The sequence below is a fragment of the Hippoglossus hippoglossus genome, chromosome 14 (assembly GCF_009819705.1).
Source record: "Hippoglossus hippoglossus isolate fHipHip1 chromosome 14, fHipHip1.pri, whole genome shotgun sequence".
Lineage (NCBI taxonomy): Eukaryota > Metazoa > Chordata > Actinopteri > Pleuronectiformes > Pleuronectidae > Hippoglossus > Hippoglossus hippoglossus.
Window position 1 is genome coordinate 11,489,209 of NC_047164.1, and position 25,386 is coordinate 11,514,594.

Below are 25,386 nucleotides of genomic sequence, written 5' to 3' on the forward strand. Positions count from 1 at the left end.
ATTTTCACCTAATGTTCTGAGATGGGTACAATTTTTGTCTTTTGACTTAATGTCTCAATGTCAGTTGATACCTGGTTCTCCTCTTCACTAAAACACATTGAGCTGTATGAGGGGGTCAAGGTTAAAACCAACAGGTTTTTGTCATGTTGTCATTCAAAGGACTCTGTTGAGCCTTTTAGTACACACACACAGCCACACTCGCACACACAGTAAATTGCCGTATAGCCCCCATTGTTGTTTTATGCAAACAGTCTGAAGCTGGATAGGACACTCAGAGGCATATGCAAATCAGCCCTTGGCCAGTGTAGGGTGCACTGCAGAAGTGAACGTTCCTCCACTTAGGAAAATGCAGATGAGTGCCCGTGGATCTCCAAAACTTTTTATTCTCACACAAGTTTCTTTTTGAATCATCAGGAAGACCGACAGGACCCGGAGCAGCACAGACTGTTTACCTGAGGTGGGTCCCTCCTCCAATACAGACGTTTCAGTGGCTTTTTAAACTCCACTGTCTCATGTCTCACACACACAGAGCTGAGCTTTAATGAGAGTTTAATGAGAGTGGTGGTGCTTTACGGTGCTGCCTCGCTTATGAATATTACAATTAGACACAGGAGGGTGTGTGGTGTGTGTTTGGTGGTGTGGAGGGGAGGGCGCATTAGAATATAGTCAAGATCATTTTCCTGGGTGGCCTGAGTGCTTCATTGTCCTGGTGAAGTTACTATCCGGTAGGAAAATCAGCTGTATTTATCATTACAGATATTAAGATGAGCGCAGACACGGTGGAACAGTCGGAGGCTCCAGGTGAACAGGCAGGTAAGGACATTTCACCGTTCTCACACCGCTGAATCATCTGAACACACAGATAACTTCAGTGGACTTGACTCAGGATAAGTGTGGCATTGCTCTACTGTGTTTATTCTGTCACTGCTGGTGATGCAGAAGTTTGTTTATTGTCTTATAGATTTGAAAAAGGTGAATTTAAACTTTTTTTTTTTTTTATTTGCTCCTTTAGAGAGTCATTTTTTATCTGCTTCAAAATGAAGAGTATATTATAAGATGCTTACTTGTGTGTTAAATAATATTTTAAAGGAGAAATTTAGAATTATGTACTATTATATATTTTATTATACGGTTAATTGTATTTTTTGTTATGTATTATTAATTATATACGTTATTTATATATAATATCAGTATAATTATGTTCTATTCTGTTGTCTGGATTATCTGAGTGGATATTTGTCAGCTCAAGTGTGTCCACAGCATTTTAGTACACACTGACTTTTTGGTTTTTTAGGTTATATCACTTGACTAGTGTAATTTACTCAAGGTTTTAGAAAAAAGTTTTTGTTAAAGCTTCATTTGATTTAGCCAGATAAACAACAAATCATTCTTCATATACTGGTCCATATGATCTGATGTGGTACATCTACATTAAAACATTTAGATTTCACCACAGGGACCCGTGTGTGTGTGTGTGTGTGTGCGTGTGCGTGAGAGTTGGATATGGTGGCAGTTGGTTGCTGTACCAGGATGCACCTGAGGCTGTTTGCTGAAAAAATTCTTGCTGCCCAGCGGCTGAGGACGGCAACAAGCAGTAAAATAAAACCAGGAACAAGCAACAGAAAATGTGGAACGACCATTGTCGTGTGACAGAAGTGAAGGTCTGTGCTGAATGTCCCTGTTTTTGTCAGTGCATGATCTTTGAGAGACATTTTGCTCGTATGTTATTAGGTGTCCTCAGTGCCACAGCTGCAGTTACTCGCATCAGTCATCATGGTCCATTTTCAGGCGCCAATGCATCATTCTTTTACTTTTATTTTAGGTTCTACAGTTGAGGTGAATGATGTATAAGTTGCTCCAAGCATAAAAAACAATGTTAGCCAACAAAGAGTCAACAGCAATGTGTCTTTCCACTGTTATCGTTGGATCTTCTTAAGCTGTATAAAGACTGTAGACACATTCACAATAACAAGGACATTTTCTCTAAAAATACATTTTTGTTTCAGTGCTGTGAGCATCGCAGTCTAAATTCAGCTCCACAGTACGTCTGTGTAGGCAGAAATCTCAGAGACATACGTAAACAAATGAAAGCAAAACCATCTACATACTGTACATGGAGCGATATCACTAACACTGTGAGAAAAGGAGTGTTGTGTTAAATGTTAAACATTTCGTTAGAAGGCAGCAGAACATTGAAACAGTCAGATGAGAAACATATTGAACTTTTACGGGTTCATATTTACAGCTGCTCCACAAGATCAGAAGAATCTGTACCTGTTTACTCTGTAGGTTTTACACAAATCTAATTACAACGATTATTTAATTGGTTTCTTTTGCACCAAATTCAAGTCAATAAGAGTTGAGGTGGATGTTGAGCATCAAATGTCTTTCTTTTACTCGTCAGGAGCTGTGTGGTGCAAGGCAATGCCAATTTTATTATTTTTGCTTATAGTGAAGTTAGCATGCTAACCACCTAGCTCCGACCAATATGGAGTCGCTGTAGCTTTGGGAAATAGCTCGGCTCTGAGGGCGTATTATAACCTCTTGTTTCCTAAACGCAACAATGGTCGAAGCTCTTGGCTAGCGACCATCACCACCCCGCGCTCCTGGTAACGAACCACATTCCGCAGCAGAGAAAACTTACGCTTGGTCACTTAAAGTCTCTTTTGACTTTTTCAGTATATTAGCAAGGCCACGATCTTTCCCTGACTTCCACCGCCGGCAGTGACGGCCTGCACATAACCATGAGATGTTGAATTATGCTTAAGTGGCGTATAAACTCAGTCAACATTTTGTAGATAGGTTCTGTATTTTTGTGACTTTAAAGATATTTTTATTCAAAAAGTTAACTGGCTCTTTTGCTGGAAAAAACTAACTTGATTCAAATTAGCATTACGTTTCTCTCTAAATTTGCTGTGGCAAATTAGTCAGATTCAAAAGTAATTTCTAGGATTTAACTTGACAAATATTCAACGAAAATAATTGAAATTCACGTGCTGCTCCACATCACGGTGACAACCTGTTACTGTAAACACATTAATAAATTCTCTTCATTTTATTATTATTTTCTTTACAACGGACAGTGTACATTAATTAATATGAGCACAGTGGTTCATATAAATGTACCAGAGTTAGCCTCTTCCTAACATTAGTTATCTTAAGAATTTAAAACAGTAAAAACAGTTTTAATAATGTAAACACATCAAGTGAACTTTTAAAGCTCCATAAATCACGTATTAGAGGACTGTTGTATGAGTGTTGTAATTCAGTCACTGCCACATACTGTACTCTAACGGCGTGCCGGCTTTGAGAAATGAGTTCAGACTGCAAAAGGTACGAAATCAATTACACTCAATGTGTATCATAATGTTTAAAAAAATCCCTGCTATTGATGATTATCATTTAATTCAAAGCGGAAATGAAACTGAGGAGCAGATCGCACATGGAACAAATCATCGAGGGTCGACATGAAACAGATCTCAGAAAATAAACCAAATAGTACTGATGCTTAAGAAAGACTTATTGCTCTCGCTTTACACTTGAATCCACTGCAAAGATGAAAACCAGCAATGACATGATCCTAATAATCAAAAGCAAATCCTGAACTGCGTTGTTGTCTAAAATGTTGTTGATAAAAGTGCGACACAAATAAAGTTTATTGTCATTATTTTTATTACTAAATCAACTCAAGACACAACAAACGATTTCTATACTGAACACACAAAGGGTAGTTTAAACTTTTGCTTAAAACCCCAAAACTAAAAACTACAAGGCCCAGCTATTTTAGGAAATTACAATGCTTTTAATGAAACTGTGTTTGTGGCTCATGCGTTTGCGTTGATTAGGAAATAACAGACCTGAGTCAGAGAGATAAACAGAGTCACTGTTGGTTTGGAACTTTTTATGGAATTTGTCGACAACAACAAAAAGTACAGACAAACACCAGCCTGTATCAGCATATTGCTTAATTTACTGTAAAAATAGAAATATAGGGTTATTTATTTTTGTATAACAACTCCAAACATCCAACCATTATCAGTAGCGCTTTTTCCTTTGAGGGTCACTGGGGGGCTGGAGCCAATCCCACCTGACATTGGGCGGGATACACTACAGTGTGCATATGGTTTGTATTGTTAGTATATAGTTACAATATAATATTTGCCCTGAAGACTAACGGAAGAATCCCTTTTAATGTGTGTCTGCTAACCATGTGTGTGTGTGTGTGTGTCTGTGTGTGTGTCTGTGTGTATGCGTGTGTGAGTGTGTGAGATAAAGCCTACATGCACTCAGGGCTGATTTGCATGTCTTGGTCATTTCCATACTGGAGTTTTGGCCATGAAGATGGTTGTGTTGGGGGGTTAGTAGAGGGGGAGGGGGGTGGGGGAGGGGGTGGGGTGGTGACAAGAGAGAGAGAAAGAGAGGGAGAGAGAGTCCAGGTGGGGTGGGGGGTATTTGCATTGTGTCTCCAGTAGCTCTCTCAAATACCTGTCTCCCCCCCCCCCCCCCCCCTCTCTCTCTCTCTCTCTCTCTCTCTCGCTCTCACACACACACACACACACAGTCCCAGTCACCCTATTTGGCATTCAAATGAAGCTTTATCCAGCTTCATGTACTCTCTACCTTCCATCCGCTCCCTCCCTGTCCGCTCCGCACACACTCGACACAGAGCGCTGTGTATTCTTTCCTGTGTATTCACATCCCAGTAATCTGCTTTTCTTTGAAACACCGCTGCGAGACAATCAGCAGGAGTAGAGAAAGAAAAAAGATCCTTCACCTCAGTGAAAGCACCAATACCACATATCAAAATAATCCTTTACATGTGGAAATAAAATATTACTGAAGTTTAATCAGGAGAATTAATTATCAAAATATCAAAAGTACAGCCTCTGTGACGTTTATGTTATTAGATCACTACACTCACTTCACCTGGTTAATATTATCCTGATTAATCAAATGATTGTCAGCTTTATAAAAATTAACTTAAATAATGAGGATTACTGCTTCATGATTATTTCTGGATTAGTGTGTAATCCGCTGTCAAATTGATCTGTTTCTGTATTTAGGTGTATTTATGTCTGATTTAAAGGTTTTGTCATGTCTGTGTTTTAACATTTCAATTTGTGAGAAACCATGATAGAAATAAATGTCCCTACTCTTACATGTTATATATATATATATACTAGTATCTATAACTATATCGAATCCAATAAAAACAGTTATGTTAACGCTCATAAAACTGATGATTTAAAGATGATGTTGTTGCTGCTGTAAAAAGCAGTATAAACACACATCGCTAACACTCAATGCTAACAGACTGCATTTAATCTCTCTATGATTGGACTTGAGCCTAATTCTGATAATCTCTGTCTTTCTTTTTTACATTTAGACCAAAATGGACTCAACTTCAGTCGACACGTGAGTAACAGAGTTCATCGTCACTTCTTGGGTTTTAATCAGCAGGATTTAGTTTTCTTTGTTGAACACGTAGTATCCTTTCTCCTGTTAGCTTGATCAGACAGAGGGATGTTTGTGTGCACCAGTGGGTGAAACCCTGATGAAGCTGTTTAAGGACAAACCTGGATCAAATCAATTGATTGATCAATATTTGACATTAAAAAATGATGTGTCTTAGACCCACATTGCTACTCAATTTCTGTAAATCCTCTGCTGTAAGTGTGGCTTCTTAAGTTTGATTTAAAGTTTGATTTGACAGAATCTGACCCAAATATATACTTGCACTGTAGCTTTCAGCAAATGATATTCAGAGGGAAATAGTGTATTTGTTGGGGACTATTTTCAGCTCAGGTTAGTGATTTCCTAGCAAGTTGCTCATAATTTAACCAAAGATGGATATTTATTTACTGGAACAGTTTTTAGGGTATGACGTGTTAAAACGGTTAATAATGGCTCAGTAATTTCCTGCCACAGGTGGGTTTACAGCCGCAGTGGGAATGACTGCAAATAAACTACTGGGGCTGTGTTCATCATAATGAAGGAACATGTTACCCAGTGCAACTGTGTGACTCAGTGATGGGTTTTAAGAGTTTCTGAACAACAATAGAGCCGTTGTACAAAGACACAAGACACATCAGACCTTCTTACTCATTGATGGGATCAATTCAATGTTAGTGTTGAACTTTTAATGGGATTTGCGGGTAAGAAAAATATGGAGGATCAAAAGAGTTTATTTAAGTCTCTAATCTTTGGCAGACTCAATAATGGAGCTTAGTTGGAATATAAACAGCCCAGAGCAAAGTGAAGGGTACTAAATGTACCTTTATCCGAGACGTAACGTTGAATTGACTTTCGGATGTTTAACATCCTCGGGATAAACTAACTGCTCTCAGCACAGATGTCAATAATGGATGCCACCTCTTCACAAGCACCTCAAATAGTTTGAAGCTATTTGGATACTTCTCCAAACAGACCTTTTGGCAGCGGAGCGCGGTTCTCTCAGTGCTCATGTTTTCAGGAAGTGCCATGGCTTTCAGGGGTGGGGTGGTTGGGTGGTGGGATATTTGCATACTGGCTTGCCCGAGGGGAGGGAAAGACTCTCCATCACTCTTTGTATAATGTTCAGTGACCAAACTGGTCCTGGAGGCAGACTAGGATTCTTATTCTCTCAACTGTATAAAAACATATTGTTTCAAACTGGTTTTTTTTTCTGCTTTCAACACCTTAGATAAAGACAGAGAACATCCACGACACACCTCACCTAGGCTCACTGAAGACATGTCACCTGACACAGAGCTCCCAGTTGCCTGGAGGTCAGCTGCCTGGGGTAAGACACAGACACGAAGACCCAGTTCAGAGCACAAGTGGTCAGTTAAATGCAGGTCTGAACGCGTCTGAAGGTCTCGGAGCTCTGATCACTTAGACCAACGCACACAAACACATTGACAAAGACATTTCTTTTTCTCACACTGGGTAAAAACAAAAAATGTGGGTCTTCGCAAACACAACATGTTTATACCTGGTCTGAACAGGGCCTAAATCATTCAGTCGCTCTGGGTACTTTACTTCTAAGCACATCATCTTACAGTATATGAGCGTATCATCAGGGATCAGTTTTCACAGGGTGGCAGTAATGGAAGAACTGGTCTGAAAATACAACAAGGTATAAGTAAACTGCTAAAAGTAAAAGTTGTGCATATTGAATCTTACTGAACGGGAAACTAGAGTATTAAAATATTGCATATATCTCAGTCTTGTTCTTTTCTTATAATTGAATATTTCGTCTCTGAATATTTGGACTGGTGGTCAGACAAAACAAGACATTTGAGGGAGTCACATCCATCTTAGAAATTGTGATTGACACTTTTTTTTTGCTCTTTCAAATCGACCGAAGGGATTAAACAATGTTGATCTTAACTTTTATAACTTTCTATACTTTTTGCTTGACGAAGTTTAATCTGTCAACGTTATGTTAATGTGTTTTGTATTGAAAACCTTTACCAGCATAGTAACTAACTAAATGAGTCGATAATTTCCTTCTGAAATATAGTGGAGCAGAAATATAAAGAAATTACAAAGCATAAAAACTAATTTTAATGTAGAGTAGAAATACGTCAGAATTGGTGGCAAATAAAGTGCTTTTCTCGATGTATTTTCCACCACTGCAGAACTGCAGAACTACTCAATGCAAAAGCTCAGTTGAGTTAAGACTAATTCTTCTGTTGCTGTATCTTGTTTTTCTCCAGGAGCTCACGTCTCTCCACACCATGCAGGGGCTGGTTCTGATGCAGCAGTCCCACCTGTCATCTCCCTCCCCCTTCCTGCTCTCCCAGAGCCCCAACAACCACCAAGGTGCAGTCTTCAAAACCTTCCACTGAGTCAACTCCGCAAATCAGCTGCATGAATTATTTTCAGTGATTTGAGCCTGAAAAACATTATGGATTTATCCTCATAAATACCACCGACAGCAGTTTATCCATCCACCCAGGAACTCTGCGTCTGAACAGAGTAAAAAAAAACCAAACAGCTAACAATACCTCCACAGCTCACAAACCAGGACACTTTTATTTAATGTCTTCATAACAAAAACAAACACAGACAGTTCGTGGGAGTCTTGTCGCCGCAAACAGATAAATCATCAAAAACCTGTTTTCCTTTGCAGCTATACTGCAGCAGAATCTGCTGTCACTTCCCAGCCATAGTCAAACTGGTCCTTCTTCAGCACCAATCTGGACTGGCTCTTACTCCACAAGGTAAATCCAGACCACCTACATGTGACCATGTGCTGTTTAAAGTAAGATGGTTCCATATCCTGCAACTTTACTTTACTTTTGAGTCACACACTGGTAACAGCAGGTAACCTTGTTCATTGCCTCTTTTACGCCTGGAATCTGAAGTTTTTTCCCCCCTGTGATGTTTGTCTGATCCAGGCCATGAGTCGCTCTGGTCTGGTGGGAACGTCCATGGAGAACCACATGGACATGTCTCACCTGCAGATGCCTAAACACTTGTCACTACCACTGCAGGAGGAACCCAGTGATCTGGAGGAACTGGAACAGTTTGCGAAAGCATTCAAACAAAGACGCATCAAACTGGGCTTCACTCAGGTGAGAAAGAGGAAGAACCACTTAGTTTTCCTTAAAAACTGAAAAAGATCTCTATCAGTTTTCTCCTGTGGGCAGTCGGGTTCTACTTGAACACATACTTTTTCTGGCAAAGTCAGAAACAGTCATTTCACGTGACACTTTTATATATTTTAGTTGCTTTTCAATGCAACAAATTTGATGTTTCAGAGAAGACATGACAAGAAGTTTCCAGCAGCTTTAAGAAGATTTAGTCTTTGTCGTCCTTTGCCTCAGACGTCTCCCTCAGATCATATATATTGTTTGTGTACGAAGTCTGAGACCTGGTCTGGGGCTTTACTGTGTAACAGCCTACAACATTACTCTTCTCAGTTCTCAGGGTAATTCTCTACAGTGAATTACTACATGGTAATTAAAATTATAGTATAATTATATATTAAAAGACGTAAAAGTAGAAAATCTCTTTAAATTCTTCCTAGATGGTAATTATAGTCCAGTAAGTTTTACTGTGCCCTTTAATGATACAACATATAGTTACCTGTTTTAAGATTCAAGATTGTTTCAACTGAAATTCTTGAATCTACGTCTTGTTCCAGTACACGTCAGCACGTGTTGTAATGACTTTCAAAATTAATGATGTACATGGTGGACCATAATCTAAAAGAATCTTTATTACAGCTTACCTCTTATTTTCATATTGGCACTCAATTCAATACTGACTGTGCTAAATGTATTTGCTTGTACACAGTTTTTCATTGGAATGGGGGATTATTAGCAACATTTCAGATGTGTGTACCTTCGCTTTCTGGTCTATTTAAAGTGGTTAAACTGTTAACTGTTAACAGATGTGTACTTTGTATCCGTATCTTGTATTTTTAATGAATTGTGTTTACTTATACTGTCCTACATGTACTGTACTACTTGTTTAATTGATTGTTTTCATTTACTGTGTATCATTTATTATCTAAGATTTTACAAAGTCATTAAACTGGTATTTAATACTATTCTAATGAGGGCGAGCACTCAAAGACATTGCCAGGTTAAAATTAAGGGAAAATAACGAAATTATTTTGAATTTTCAACCCTCGCATTAGACTGGCACTGATCAGAATTCATGATCATGAAAACAGATGTTCACTAGTTTCTCTACTTCAGTCAAAATCCATCCACTGATGATGACTGGGAGCCTTTGACTACTTGACTGATAATAGTGAACGTGTGTGTGTGTTTGTTTTACCACAGGGAGATGTGGGCCTCGCGATGGGGAAACTGTACGGCAACGACTTCAGCCAAACCACGATCTCTCGCTTCGAGGCTCTAAACCTGAGCTTCAAGAACATGTGCAAGCTCAAACCACTGCTGGAGAAATGGCTGAGTGACGCAGGTACAGCGCAGTGACTAACATTTTTACTTTCATTGTTTTTATCGCAGAACCTCTGATGATTCTAGCCTGATGTGAAAGATGTTGAACAGGGATGATGAATGTCCACGTTACATTTGTTTGTACATTAGAGAACTCCCCCTCTGACTCGATGAGTAACCACACCTCTCTGCCGCCCTTGATGGAGGGATACGGCCGCAAACGGAAAAAGAGGACAAGCATCGAAACGAACATCAAGCTGACTCTGGAGAAACGGTTCCTTGATGTGAGTTCAATCGATATTTAATGAGTTCTTATGGTGACACTGCTCATTTTTCTAAGTTACGGAATTAATAAGTTAGGTAGTTTTTGTTTGGCACCTCAGGTCTGAATACAATTTGTTTTGATATGTTGTAATTCATTACTAGAATGATAGAACATTAAAATATTACTATCTTAATATAACTAAAATATTACTTTCTTAGTCTTACCAGACAAACATTTTAAAGGAGGAAATAATGAGCATTTTTTGCTTTTTCAGAACCCTAAGCCCAACTCGGAGGAGATAACCCTGATCTCAGAGCAGCTGGCCATGGAGAAAGAGGTGGTTCGAGTTTGGTTCTGTAATCGTCGTCAGAAGGAGAAGAGGATCTACTGCCCGGTGACCAGTTTACCTGTCAAGTCACACAACTACAACTCCAGAATGGTCAGTCGACTAAATCACCAATCTCTAACACTTAAAACTATTTGTATCAGCTTCAGTCTCTAGTAAGAGTCATCTTAATGACACATTAATGGATTGTCTTCATAAATTTTACTAATATGCTCGTACGCTAAGTTCAAACTGGGGAAACCGACTTGAAGCTTTCAACCAGAAGAATCATATGGTATTTAATTTGGTAAATTCACTTTTTTCACTTTCTTTTCTGACAGTAAGACGAGTTAAAGATATTATCTTAAAATATCTGGTTTATTCATGAGACCTATTTTCACCGAAGCCCAGTAAATAGGCTAAAGTCACCAGCTTCATATAGGACACTGGAATGATTTTTTTCATCTCAAAAACAAAGCAAAATAAAAGTTCAATTTTAAGTCAGACTTTAATGAGGAGGAGTTTAGTCTTTTTTTCTTTTTTTAAAACAGTTTATTGCGATTTTTGCCAGATATCATCATTAACAAAGTTTCTTGCAATTAAAATATAGATAAGTACTAAATAAATAATAAAATATTAAAAGAAAGAGTATGGAGTATCCTATCCTATACACCCTTCACTCTGTAAATTACTGGGATCCCGTCAGCTATGTATTGTGATATATAAATATGTAAATATTTATATTTATAGTCCTGATGTGAGGCAGGGTTGATCTCAAACATTTCCACTCTGTTTTAGACCTCAGCATCCAGATCCTACAGCCCTCTGACTTCAGGTGGTGGTAAGTTCTGGTCCTTACATTCACCTACAGATAATAACCTGATAATGAATTACTTCATTGTGACTCATACTGGGGTTTACCATGCGTACTAATACATGTATGTTCCCCTATCACAACATTATCGTGTGAAAGTTTATTCTTGACCATTTTCATCTCTTATCCTCCCATCCAGAGTTAATTTGTACATGATTCTAAAATAGATGGGAAAAGGTATATGTGTTCGCTGACAGCATCGTTTTGTACGTTTTCCTTCCAGTTTCCTCAAATTCATCTCCAAACAGTTTAAGTCGTGAAGCTTCTCCCAACGGCCTGTCCTCGGTCTCAGGATCTTTATCGTCTCAGGTGAACCCAGCTTCCTACAGCACGCCAGGGTAAGAGACACTCACCTGAGCACAGCAGACCCTGGAGAGTGGAGGCTTTTAACTTGCAACTTGTTTTAACTTAAACATTATTCAATATCTTGTTAAATTCATTTTGTTGTTTTCTTTCTAAAAGTGAGATGAGAGAATCGTATCAATCTCGTCATCACATGTGTTTATATTATATAATGTATATTTATGGAGGGTAGGGTTGGCTTTTACAGCAGAGTATTAATCTTAAGGAGACATTGCTGATTATTACATTTACAGCATTTTTTTCCATTACTTCAATTGCTGTTTATCACTAAGATTTTTTGTGTGACATTTCAAAACAGATTTTACATCAAACTATGTGTCTACACGAATGTTAAATATTGTGCTGTGGTCGTTACCTGGTTAGCTTAGCTTATCCTACAGACTGGAAACAGGAAACAACTTTAACCTGCTGCTTTCCAAAAACTTCTGCATAACATATCTACATAACCTTTTTGGCGTACGCCTATTTCCTAAAATGTTGGACTCTCTTTTATGGATGTTCAAGGGTTAATGCTCAATTCAGTTTTGTGCCACTTCTATTTGTCTAAGTCAATAATCCTCTGACCCTCCCTCTGGCCTTTCAGCTCCTGGTACCGCTCCTGGAATCATGCTGCGTATCATCACTGAAAAACACGAACTGCATCACATGAAGCTTTTCAAGATCCTTATTTGTTTTGTTTTGTTTTTTCAAGAGAGAGGGGGCTGTACACTGACGATTTGACAAAGTAACACAGTAGCCCTCTGAACAGGGTTACAGCTACAGGCTTAAACGTTAGATGGACACATAAGACAAGAGAAGTGCAACAACAACACCACACTTCTGTCAACACTCACGCTCTAGCTCACGCTCGCTCTGAAAGCCTCCGGCTGTTTGATTTGTGTTCATGTGACTCTGTGCTCAGATCAGCCACAAAGATGAAGAACACACAGAAAAGCGCAGAATGAGAACGCTGCTGGGAATTGTCTCCTTCAGGTCTTAATGGTTATAGCTTGAATTTGCAACTGTCACTTAATCTGTTTGAATGTTGAAGGATTCAAGTCCAGAGTTCAGTGCCTGTCTGAAAGCAGCCTCTGTGCCAATATGCTCCGTAGGTTCTCTACAATGATGCTCTTGTTACTGTTATGATGTGTTGTTATGTTCGTGTTGTAGTGGTGTGTTAGCAATTATGATGCAATCCTTTACTGCGTACTGCCGGCCTCAGTAAGAAAATATTTACTTATGCAAAAATATCTAAACAATAGGATTAAATAGATTTTTCATCTGTTCCTGATGGGTGTAAAAAAGATCTCTGAGTGACCGATGTTATACACCATCAATAACTCTAATACGCATTACTCTAATTTATTAAAACTTAAGCTTTGGTTTTTAGCATCAGTTGTAATACCACCGTACTCACCAAAGTAATTGTTCAATTAAGAGAAAATGCTGGCATCGCATAACAAAAGCAAATAGGGGCAGGAAACATGATCAGATAAGAAAACTGTGTGTGCACGACCAGGTATTCACAGCATGTTACAGTTGAACCAGGAAGTCAGTCTCTACATTGAAACCACATGTTTACAACTGTCACAATTTAGTTTATTTATTTATTTAGATTTTCTTTCTGCCAAATACAATTGTCTAATTTAAGATTTTGTTTACAAATTGTCTGATCGTGTCTCTTGTTCCCACAAGATAAAAAAAGAAATCATCCTATGGGACGCCGTAGATTTCACTCAGGTCACTCAACAGTTTGCTCTTTGTCACCTGCAGAGAATACCAGGTTAAAAGCTTCTAATGTTATATATTTTCACTATCGTCAACAAATCTCATGAAAAACTAATTTCCTATAACAGCCGATCACTGTTGCTAAAAGCAAACAATTTTCAAACGGGAGCAAACTTTTTGTTGGGGACTATTTTCCGCTGTGGATGAATACACGTGTTTGTTCTAGTGAGTATTTCTGGCCGGTTGGTGTATGTGGGACTGGCTCAAAGTACACGTCTAAAGCCATATTTGTAGTAATGAATAAAAGCATAATTGCGTTATCTGTTTTCTTCTACACAGACAATACATGCAAGAAGTATCAGTTAATTTTTGGGTTTGTTGTTTTCATGTTATTTACTGATTGTGAGAAAAATATTGACGCCGCTCAGAGACGTCTCCTGTTGACCTCTGCTGGTCAAACCCAGAGCTTCTGATGGAGGCTTCTCTTTCGTTTAACACAGAGACTCATCAAACTTCTTTCAGATGTTAAGTCCAGGTTTGGCTGCTCTTATTTGTTTGGTTGTTTATTTATCTTTTGCTAAATACATTTTTGTTCTGTGTGTCCTTTGTATATTTTGTTTTATTTTAGAAAAACGTTTTGCAGTGATAAGGAACTCTGAGCTGAGAGACTTGTGAAATGTAGTCATCTAATAAAACCACTATAAATATAATGTTATATAATGTTATGTTTTGACTGATGTAAGTGGAACCAGCGCCACCCTCTGAGTCTCAGGGAATCATTTGTGTTTGACTCTTAATTCCAGGGACTATAATAAACTTGTTTTCACTGTCATTAAACAGAAGGTGTGTGTCCTGGGTTTGACGTTCTTTCTTTGAAACGATGCATACAACGAAATCAAACTGTTGCTTTCTGTGCCGAGGACCACCTGACAAACATGTTTACTTCAACATGAAGAGATTATATTCAACAAAATAGTTTTAGAAAGTCTTGATGAAAACTTTTGTCTAAACTTCTAAAAGATTTTGTTGTATAACTGTGTTTTGAAAGAAACCTTTACCTCAATAAAAGTATGAACACCACAACGTTACAGAAAAAGTCTTGTCATGAAATTCTTACTTTAGTAAAATCATGTACATATATTCAGGTAAGTGTAGTTTAAAAATGTACACTTCAGCAAAGGTCCCTTGCAACTTGATAAATAATTATTACTCTTGTATTATTATAATAGAAAGATTTTAGTCTTATTTCGTATTAGTAGATAAATATTTATTATTATCATATATTAACACAACATAATTGTCAATAATTATAACATTTGAAATGTCACTACAACTGTATTTTACTATACTATTATCCATTATGTGTTTAAACACCAGCCTCTACCTGTAGGTAATAAAAAGTACAGAAATAAACACTTTTATTTCCTTATAACTAGACTGAAGTGTGTTACATAAATGAAATGTTAACACGCGGCTGATGAATACTAAATGGAGGTGGTCAAAGTAAAGAGTTACCTTCTGGAGTTGAACGAGGCATGAAAGGCCTTCACAACCTTTTTAATGAATTCAGATGATGCACAAGATGTTAGTTTGGTCTCATACAGTTCTTATTTTAACTCACATGCTTTATGGGACACGTTGTGCTTGATATTGATGAAAGTGAGTTGGTTTGAGTGGTAGTAGGTTTGGTTTGATCGTCCTTTGCCCCACACCACACATGGGGAGTGGTTCTGTTTTTGTTACATTTTATTTTATCGGCCATGAGAAGAGTGTTGGACTGTACTGAGCTATAAAGATCAACACCCTTTAATAATGACTGAATAACAAATTTAAAAAATCAAATCTATCGTCAGCAGACTGCGAGTTCTTCCATACCGTCACGTGTCATGTGATATAATGTGTACTGTGTTGTGTACTGTGTTGTGTGCTGTGAGGATGCAGTAACCAAGAAGACAGAAAACGACCAAATTAAGAAAAGGCACAGTATATACACTTTAATGATAAAAGAATATGAAAACAAGTCAGAATTAGTAGATTAAAAAAGCTCTGTCTTTTATAAAGACAATAAGAAGAAGGCCTCAATCGTCTGTTCGAACCTTCCACTGATGACTTCTTCAATGGAAAGACGTTTGTCCACTGTACCAGAACAGCATAAGCTTTGTTTCCCTCTTTGTGTGTTTGGTTCCTGGTTTGTTTGTGTGCGTAGTTCAGATTTCTTTGAACCTGTAATAAAAAGGTTAAAATAATCAAATTTGCAATTACTTTGAATATGAAGAGTAAGAGATAAAATGAAATCAAAATACAATATTATTATTATTTTACTCCTCATGTAAAAGTGATATATGTAAGTTTTCTCTGCAGCTGAATGTGGTTTCTCGCCGGTAGCGGGCAGTGGTGATGATTGCTTGACAACCATCGTCAACCATCATTGTATTTACAAAACAAGCGGTTATAATACGCCCTCGAAGCAGCTGATGATACGGTGGGACGATGTTTTGATAACAAATAACATTCAATGCTACCACAAATTTGTAGCTTTTGTCATGCTTTGATAACCTGACCAGGGTGCAGTTGAAAATTAGGTATACAATAGTCGCAGGGGGACTTTTTGACATGAATATAAATACAGGTTAAGTTTGAAAAAGTTTCTTTGATACTGACCCTCTGACCCGAGGAGCACGTCCGCACCAACCCTGAGCTTCTTTGTAAACAAGCCTGGTCAAAAACTGAAGAAAAACAAACAACGTGTCATTGGGGGTGTTGTTACACAGCTACAGGAATATATTCAAGACGATTCAATCATCTAAAACAAGAATGAAAATTGTGAGCATGATGAAAGAGCAGTGTGAGAGAGGAGATGAGGGGTTTCTGACCAGGCAGGCCAGGACATCGGCAGAGATGAGCATGTAGAAGACGTTGTTCCAGCCAGTGGGGGAGATCACACCGGCTAACAGAGGACCCAGTGCAGCTCCTGCAGGAAACACACCAACGACTCTTTTAATAAGTGACATCAACAACCTTCAACCTTTTAGACTTTTAAATGCAAAAGTGCTGAAAATGCAAATGTTGCAAAATGCAAATGTTGCAAAATGGAAGAATAAAAACATTTTGTAATTTTGTCCAAAAGCAAATGACCAGCATCACATAATTGCAGACTCTCTGTCTGTGTTGTTTTGACTTGTTTTCATTTCCAGCAGACGTGGCACAACAAGTTCATAACTGGCTGCCGCAAACAGAAAGGCGCTGCAAACATTGAAGTTTCAATAAATTAATGTCTTTGGAAAAATAAGGCATCGAATTGTAAAGGTTAGGGTATTTAATGTGGTTTCGAAATGATGCATGGAATGAATCTCATTATGCATCATTCTCTTCAATGCGAATAGGTTTCTGTATATTTTTGATGCTGTCTATTTTTTTGAACTGACAGTGCAGTGTTTGATTCTGAGCACGTAGCCCACAGTGGATTCACCACTGAGGTACCAACAAGTTTTTGCAAATATTGATTTGATCCATTGTTAATATTGATAATAACTACAGGAGGGACATTGAAAGAGTGATTGAAAATACAAAAGGAAGACTGAGACGCTGAATCTCTGCAGTTATGACACTAAACACGTACCTAGTGAACCAGTCCCGTCTATAATCGCTGTGACTGTCGACAAGGCCCTGGAGTTTCCTCTCAGACTCTCGTGGGTTCCCTGTTGTAACAAACACATCACGTCAATACAAACAGTGTTTTACAGTTATGTCCACTACATGTCAGTGGGATTATACAACAGAGCGTTTCCCAAGATGCATCACTTCTTACCAGATCTGCAGATACAGCTGTAGTGATGAGTGCGTATGGTCCGTTCACCAGGCCTCCACACACCAGCAGCATAGCTACATATGGAAAAAACAGCTTTAAGTATAATGGCTAAAAACATCTTTCACATGTACTTGTACTTAGAACAAATTTTTGTAATAAGTCTCATTTTATAAACAGGATCACTCTTCTTTCAGTTCAAATCATGGACTGGTGCTGTAACTGATCACTTTCTGCGCTATAGGAACAAATACATGCAGAATACGATTTAAGATCATAATTCATCTCATCTCACAATCATTTTAGTTTCTAGAGAACATTATTACTATTGCTGTAACGATATGATGAATCGTGAATCTTAACAATTGCCAATATGTGGCATTTCCTGTAAATTAATATTTAAAAACAGTGTAATATTTTCTCTCTCGCTGAAATATTTTAAACCAAAGTGTGGATAGACTTTAGAAAAGACATGCTCCAGCTTTGAATATATATCAAATAGTTAAAATATGAAGACGAGATGCAGGAGTGTGTATTTATAGAGCCTTAACTCCATAAAAAATGCCACAATCTCTCATTTCCAGCTTTGTCTTAGAACTTCATTTTTATTGTAAGAGCAAACTATCAAATAGCTGAATTAACATTAAGATGATAGAATGAGTATTAAAAACAGAGACTTACCAACTGTAGTACCGAGGTTCCTTTGTCCAATGTTATTATAGAGGAAAAGCTGAAACATGAACAAATAATTCCTTTACGATCTATGCAAGGATGGAAATAATTATTAATATTAAAGTTATTATTTATTTTATGTGGTGACACTGACCATGGGGGCGGCAGCAATCAACATCACGCAGCAGGTTGTAGCTCTTCCACCGGTGTAGTCAGACACAACGCCTGCCATGATGCCTCCTGTATATTTAAAACATATTCAGACACATTACATCTTCCTGGCTACTTCTTACACCTGAAACAAGTATTTTCAGATAATAGGATACGTCCGATCAGTCAAGGCTCACAACCTACCCACAATTCCTCCAACATCAAACAGTGTGGACATGTCTCCTGCCTCTTTTGCATCGAAATGTGCTGAAAATGAAAAACAAGCTTTAGGATTATGGGGATGGAAATATATTACATGTATAGTATCAAAATAACATTTTATAATTGGAGAAAAAAATGTGGGTTAACACTGACCAACATTTGAGATGTAGAGAGGAAGCCAGTACAGGAAAGTGTAGCTGACCAGTTTGGCGAACAACAGACAAAGAGAAAACTCCATCACTCCCTGTGTGAGACACAATGACTAAATTAAAACCTCTGGAGTCTTTCCCATGTCGCTTAAATTAAACATGTGTTAGGAAGAGACCTCTTCCTGGTGAGTCTGCTCTGATTAACTGCAGCACAGTAGATAAAGAAAGCAGATGTGGGATTTGTCACTACTTACAGAGCTGAATCAGACAGATCCTTCCAGATGGTTATCACTATGTTAAATAAAAGTGTCAAAAAAATTCTAATTGAATGATTTTAAAATAAGTGCAGTGTCTCAAAAGCAGAATTTTAAATGATATAAATCTTTTTTTAAATCAGCAAAAAAGTTGATCAGAGCTGTGTCACTGTGTAGTTTCCATTACCACCATCAGAGGGTGATAAAGTTTACATTTTCAAACCCTTCACATATTGTATATACAAAGTGTAAACAAAAATTAAAAATATTGAATACAGGACCATTGTTAGTTTGTTGTTTATAAACTTTTAAGTAGTAATAATAATTCAGAACAACCCGATTCAAAATCATCCAACCAGATCAATCAAACCAAACATTTCTATGGTTAAAAATAGTTGCTTTGACTCACAGGTATACTGAGAGCTCCACAGAAGCTAATAGGCTCGGTGTGATCCTCAACAATCGCTGGAGGCTCGCTGGAGATGGACCCGTTGACGGTCCGGGGCGAGTTCTGCAAGAGAGGTTCCACTTCACCGCTGTCCTGATCACTCTAAACATACATAAACATGCATGCAAAAGTTCAAGCTGTTTCATTGTTAAATATTATTAATTCATTCATTAATTGATTGATTATAAACTAAACGTTTCTTATAGAACTCACATGGTGCTGAGGAGGAGTGCAGTTAATGTCTTCAGGTTCTGAACAGAAGAAGAAAAGATGGGAATCAGAAACGTCTTTTTACAGCGGCTTAGAAATGCTGGCATAATAAATATACACCATTAAGCATGAGCCTGTAATGAGGGGATATCGGTCTGTGATTGTGTGTGTGTGTGTGTGTGTGTGTGTGTGTGTGTGTGTGTGTCTGATGAACAGAAACTCACTCTCAACCAGGAAGAAGAAGCACAGGATCCCAGTGGAGGCGATGATGATCCCCGGGACAATGAAGGACATTCCCCAGGCTGATGAGACAAAGACTCCAGCGATGAGGGAGCCCAAGATGTTTCCCACTGAGGTGTGAGAGTTCCACACACCCATGATGAACCCACGTCTGATGAGCAAAATATTAGCCTTAATCAAGTTTGAGCATATAACTCATAATTGTATTTGCATATAGGGCAAGCTATTGACAAGACATAGTGTGTTTGTTACAAAGCTATTAGGTGGTGGTAGATATAGGTGACCTTAGGACACAGAGAGGTTAGCAGTTTCCTTTGTTTCCAGACTTAATGCTAATCCAAACTGAGCACTTCCTGACTTCAGGCCCATACTTCACACACAGATATGAGGTTGATAACAATCCTCTCATTAGGTAAGTGGATTTCAAAACCAATTCTTTAATGATCAACAACCGATTGACTATTTAAGCTAAATAAATTATTTTTAAAAAGACCGCAATTTGGGTAGATTTGAATCTCAGAACATTTTACAATATTATATCATATTTATCAGCTTCGTGTAAACAGTAACCAGGTTATTACAGCTCATGCAAACATGTCTGATCTCTCTGTGTAACAAGGTTTCTTTCATGTAAGTAAACACAATCTATAGCTACAGGCCAGACACTGAAAAGGCTGGGATCCATTCAGATGGGCGTGGGGCTGTTGTTCACAAAGTCATGTGTTCTCAAGTTTTTTCTACCGTGCTTGTAGTTCTACTAGTAGAAGCGGTTGAACCAGTTTGAGTTTATTCAATCACTGGGCTTTCAAAATGAGACCGTGACCAACATGCACGTGTTTGTCAGTCAGCTGCCAAAAAAAGGTATTGAATACTGTTTAGTCAGCGGGTCTGCTCCAACTGTACTCACTTCCCCTTTCCAAACCAGTTGCCGACACAGGCCACCACTGCCGGCCAACCAGTGGTCTGCACGAGCCCGTTCATCACCTGCAGAGTGAAGCAAACAGAAGGAGACACCAGCCTGTGTTAACTTACAGAACCGAAGCATCATAACGTTAATACAAACTCTCCAACTCTATACAGGAGGGTATGGGGAGACCAGTGTTAGCATTCTCTCACCAAGCCGTTATAAGCCCGGACACATGTCTGCAGTCATATGATGCAGCTGTGAGTCATGTGACACGTGAGTAAAGTCTGACTAAGCCACCACGAGATCTCTACATTTCTCAAAGGGAAGAGATGATGAATAAGGTCTGTACTGACCCACAGAGCTCCTTTTCAGATATTGGATTTTGATCTCTTATGTCAAATAGAGATTTGTCTTTATGGACCCGACGGGTGTAAGTGTGATTAATAATTATATGAGGAATGAGAAATATTTCTATTAATAGTTTTCCATAGGTTGCGAGTTCACTTGTGGAATTTGATGACGGGGTGGGTCGAAGTGAAGCTCATCTAACACTTCAGAGCTGTAGAAGAGCATTGCATTTATTGCAATGACAAAGAAATAGTTTTAGTTTCGTTTTTTGTTTACTTTCAGCCTGTCATCTGAGTTAATCCAGCACTAATCCAACTAAAATCTGATTGTGCAAGGTGACAAGTCAGAGCTTGATTCCCACCATGAGGCACACTCTGAATCTCAGTGCATGGGTGTGGCTATTACTGTTCAAAAGGACACTACACAAAAACTAAAGTGAAACAAAACTTTTGTGACGAAAGGAGAGTTGGAGATGGACTTGGTCTGACTGTGTCTGTCTTGATCAGGTGGAGGGGTGGAGCAAAAAAACACTGACGTCAAGTCGGACACTTTCTACTTTCTAAATCCCAGAATTTTTGCACGAAGTTAACTTAGAACTTTCTTTCAGCTGAAAATTAGATTAATTAAACTATAGTGTAAAGTGACGTCTGTAAATACACAGGAGATGAAATTCATCACATTCTCTTTGGAGAGAGATAAAAGGAGAATATGTTTTCTTCTGTATAAATCACCACATTAGAACAAACAGATACACTGCCAGTTGTTATATAGCTTCACACAATCATATATGAAATATGATATATGTATATGATATCATATATGATAAATACATCAGAGCAGAAAACGCATCTGAATTCTTAGGACCAGCATTGTGTTAGGACCAGCATGCATCACGTTAAGTCCGCCCTGAACAGTGCTGCATCAGGTCGAACGTACCTAATGCATTTATTTGTACTAGGCCACTGAGTGTGCATACACACAGGGAGCAACTTTCATTTCCTATAGAATCGAGTGACCAACAAAACCTGGTCAGTGTGTGTGTGTGGATGCGGCTGAATTTTGGTTATGAGATAGCAATAAACTGATACGCACCTCAATGACCCTGTTCAGACCTGGTAATAACAACCGTCCTGAGCGATCTGATCACAAGTCGACACTGGAGACGCATTCATTGTACTTTAATGCCAGGTGTGAACAGATCAACTGTCCACTTGGGATCGGATTACTCAGGACGTTAATACCAGGTCTGAACGGGGCCTATTACACTGTACATAACAGATCAGACCAACCCATCCACAAGTTGCCCCCTATGTTTACAACCAACAAGGGAAGAAAAGAAAGTACGCGTTTGTGGTGTTGTATGTTTACCTGGATGAAGGCGTAGTACCATAATGAGTGGATTTTCAAGTAGAAACCAAGGCCAAACAGACACGTGAACAATCCACTCAACAGCATCCCAACGCTCAGGTAGTACCGCAGAGGCAGGCGCTCTCCAAATATTCCACTGTTGACACAAGAAAATTATTACAACTCAATGTAACAGACAAAAACAACAAAGAAGGACTTCCAGCAACAGCACATACAAACCTGAAAAACATGCCGATGGCGTAGGTAACCAGGAAACAATTATCCAAGACCCCAAACAGCGTCTGATAGTTGTCTTGGTCTAAAGAGATGACACAGATACAAATATTATCTTTCTTCAACTCCGCATCCAACAACACAAAAAACGATGGCAGCTGAAATGCAGTGTCAAGCTATGGAATCAAACCAGGAATTAAAACCAAGGTGTCTGCAGTGATGTGGAGCCTGTGCCTGAATCAACAACATTACTATACTGTATGATACCTTAGGTAGATGGTTACAGAATTCTCAGGTCTGATACTGATACTCATTAACGAATATTAAAATATATGATAATCTTTATGTAGTGAAGGGTTTAGCTGGTGCTTGAGGTTTTATGTTGCATTTGATGACAAGATGATTACTTAAGGAACTTAAGGACTCACCAAAAGGAGCCCAGTCACACCAGGTAGCATTGTTGGTTATGTTGAGGTCTGCAGGTCGACTGGCTGTGGAACAATTTCTGTGCAACTCGCTCTGAGGATCAGAGAGAAAAACATTGACAGAAACTGGTGAAACACTGCAAACAAAACATCAGTGGAATGAAAAGTGCCAAATTTAGTTATTGTCACAGTCACTGGTTGATGATGCGTCTTTGTTCAATATACATAATTGTGCGTTGCATTTTATTTTTTGAGAGATTAGACATGCCCACTGTGGCGCCTAAAAGGATTATACCATAGCTGTTCCATGTTTTCAGACCATTTACTAAAAACAACTCTAAACAATCAAATCCATTTTTCAGCATCCAAACAAAATATGGCTTAAGCATGAATGGTGTGCAAAGGTTAAACAACATGCCTGTTTCTGATTAAAACTAGCTAAATCACAATGGATAAGGAAAGACATACAGGCTGCAGAACATTAGTAATTTTCTATTTTTATATGGGTTAAGGGTTAGTTTATGATTATCCTTTTAAATTGTATAGTCACCTTAACAATGCTGATAGGTTTCCGTGACAGATGGTAGGCGGTGTAGAAGAGGAAGGTGAGGAAAAGAATAAAAGTGCGATAACTGCAAGAGAAAGATCCAAATAAACACGTGTAGCCTTGAACATGAACACCATTGACATCAATACAAACATAAGCAAACAGCTGTGTGCGTACTGGGAATTATGTTTAATATTAATACTAAATTATGGAGCAAAGTAACAGTATAACATTAATAAATACTGGTTCAATGTACGTCCTTAAATAATACACCTGATCTCTGCAGCATAAGGCGGTGGCCCTTGTGTAATAACATCTTTCTAATGGTAATAAACAAGCTTCAGCCTTCCTTGGTTCTTCATTGTGTTTTGTATCCCACACCCTCAAGACATGACAGAATTTCAATTAACACAAGCTATTCATTATTCTGAAGTGAACTTGTGTACCAAGCATACTTGAAGTGAATTTACAACAACGGAAGGAATAACAAGAGTCCGGGAACAATATGTATCTGTCCAGATTGTCAGATGTGTACATTTGATGCCATCTGCTGTATTAATTTATAGTAAATAAACAAATCGCTGGATTCTGACTGTTGGTTGGACACAACAAATCAATCTGAAGGCATCTCACTTGGATGTAAAGGAATACTCACTGTTTACTACTGCTTTATAAAGCAAAACCCATTTTAAACTTGATCGCCTTCTGCAGATAATCATTCAAAGAGTAATTAGGCGTGGCCCAGGTCACTGCCTTCATTTTAATTATTAAAGAAAAGTTAGAATAATAATAACAAATAAGTTGATGTGACTTGTTATTTAATTTCTTATGAATTTACGTTTTTTCCCGCTGGCAGTGAAAACCAACACTACGGGCTGAGATGTTATTAAAGTGCCTCGTGTCTTGGCAGATTCCTCAAATACTAAATGTATTGACGAGCACATTGATTCTCTAAAGATTCAATGTGTCGATGAGGGGAGGAAGCTCTGAAACGAGACTTTTTAAAAGCAAATGGAGTTTGGTGTGAGGGACGATCCTCACAGCTGGAGCAGGCACAGGAAAACAAGCAGTGACAACAAGTGAGTGACGTGATGTATCGACGCACAGACACAGGTCTTATGATATATTGAATAAAAAGAATAAAGAGCTGCACGACAGGTCCACACACTGCGAGTTTATCGACGGGCTTTGGCTAAACATTGACGCAGGGAGATAACACACACACACACACACACACACACACGCACACACACAGCCCTCGTGTAATGAAGGTGCCACGAACCGGCTGTGTGGGACAGAACCGTGGGAAGTGGACGGTGATAATGGAAACTTACCAACCGTCCCGAGAAAACGACGTGAAGAGTCGTATTCCAGGAGCCAGGGGCGATTTCATGTTGGCGGAAAAAACCTGTGTCCGTTGTCCAAGATTGAAACAGGAAGACTCACAACTGGATCCGAGACATGTCCTCCGAGTTTAACTTGAAGCTTACTCACTAACCACAGGGGGGTACCCAGCTGCTTATTACCTGGTTATAACAGTAAGTATATGTTAAAAACAGAAACGGCCCTTCAGGTTTGATTCGGATGAACGACACTGGAGGTAGAAGTTGACGCTATGTGCTGAACGAATAGAGCAGCAGTCGTTTAGCTTCGTGTGGGGAGATACATTCCGTGGACATCCAGCAGGTCTCCATTCTGCCCGGCTGGTTTATATGCTCCTCTCAGCAGACAGCCGGCCTCCCTCCATGCGCCGGTAGCACGCGTCCGGTAAGAATAGAAACGTAGAAATTGTATTATTATTAGACCCAAATGTTGTTTCATCCACACTGTTTTCCACACGGAGCCTCCCGGTGGACACGTGACTTGCCTGCCGGCCCCCCCCCCATCCTCCTCCTCCTCCTCCGCCCTGAGCACGGACCGGAAACAGCTGAGGAGCGGAGCGGTGAAGGCAAAGCCCGGAAAGGAGCCGCTGGAGCCGCTGGAGCCGGAGCCTCA

The 25,386-nt window shown here is 38.8% G+C and overlaps 2 protein-coding genes across 2 annotated transcripts; one reads left to right on the forward strand and one right to left on the reverse strand.

Moving 5' to 3' along the window:
* The first annotated feature begins 307 nt into the window (after positions 1-307).
* pou2f3 (POU class 2 homeobox 3) lies at positions 308-14,055 on the forward strand. The gene is given in 14 exon segments (XM_034606457.1): positions 308-457; positions 757-813; positions 5,387-5,415; positions 6,683-6,781; positions 7,701-7,806; positions 8,117-8,163; positions 8,165-8,202; positions 8,381-8,561; positions 9,780-9,921; positions 10,050-10,183; positions 10,439-10,603; positions 11,288-11,330; positions 11,587-11,701; positions 12,310-14,055. Coding segments are annotated over 13 exon segments (1,191 nt in total). The 5' UTR covers positions 308-457; positions 757-764; the 3' UTR covers positions 12,353-14,055.
* A 1,346-nt stretch (positions 14,056-15,401) lies between these two features.
* Positions 15,402-25,371, reverse strand: slc37a2 (solute carrier family 37 member 2). The gene is made up of 18 exons (XM_034607124.1): positions 24,726-25,371; positions 23,395-23,476; positions 22,848-22,938; positions 22,426-22,504; positions 22,207-22,342; positions 20,491-20,567; positions 19,568-19,734; positions 19,347-19,384; positions 19,095-19,235; positions 18,436-18,526; positions 18,265-18,327; positions 18,065-18,150; positions 17,920-17,968; positions 17,242-17,315; positions 17,053-17,131; positions 16,307-16,404; positions 16,095-16,159; positions 15,402-15,656 (listed from the first exon to the last, which is right to left on the reverse strand). Exons 1-18 carry the CDS (start codon positions 24,782-24,784, stop codon positions 15,641-15,643), a joined length of 1,491 nt encoding a protein of 496 aa, XP_034463015.1. The 5' UTR covers positions 24,785-25,371; the 3' UTR covers positions 15,402-15,640.
* Positions 25,372-25,386: the final 15 nt, after the last annotated feature.

Bases quoted from the DNA above. Each gene is read 5' to 3' on its own strand.
- slc37a2 (XM_034607124.1), bottom strand. From the start codon at position 24,784: ATGAAATCGCCCCTGGCTCCTGGAATACGACTCTTCACGTCGTTTTCT. The intron at 18,527-19,094 runs GTGAGTCAAAGC...TGTCTCACACAG, and splicing joins GTGGAGCTCTCAGTATACCT to GGAGTGATGGAGTTTTCTCT. The intron at 17,132-17,241 runs GTAAGAAGTGAT...TTGTTACAACAG, and splicing joins CAGCTGTATCTGCAGATCTG to GGAACCCACGAGAGTCTGAG.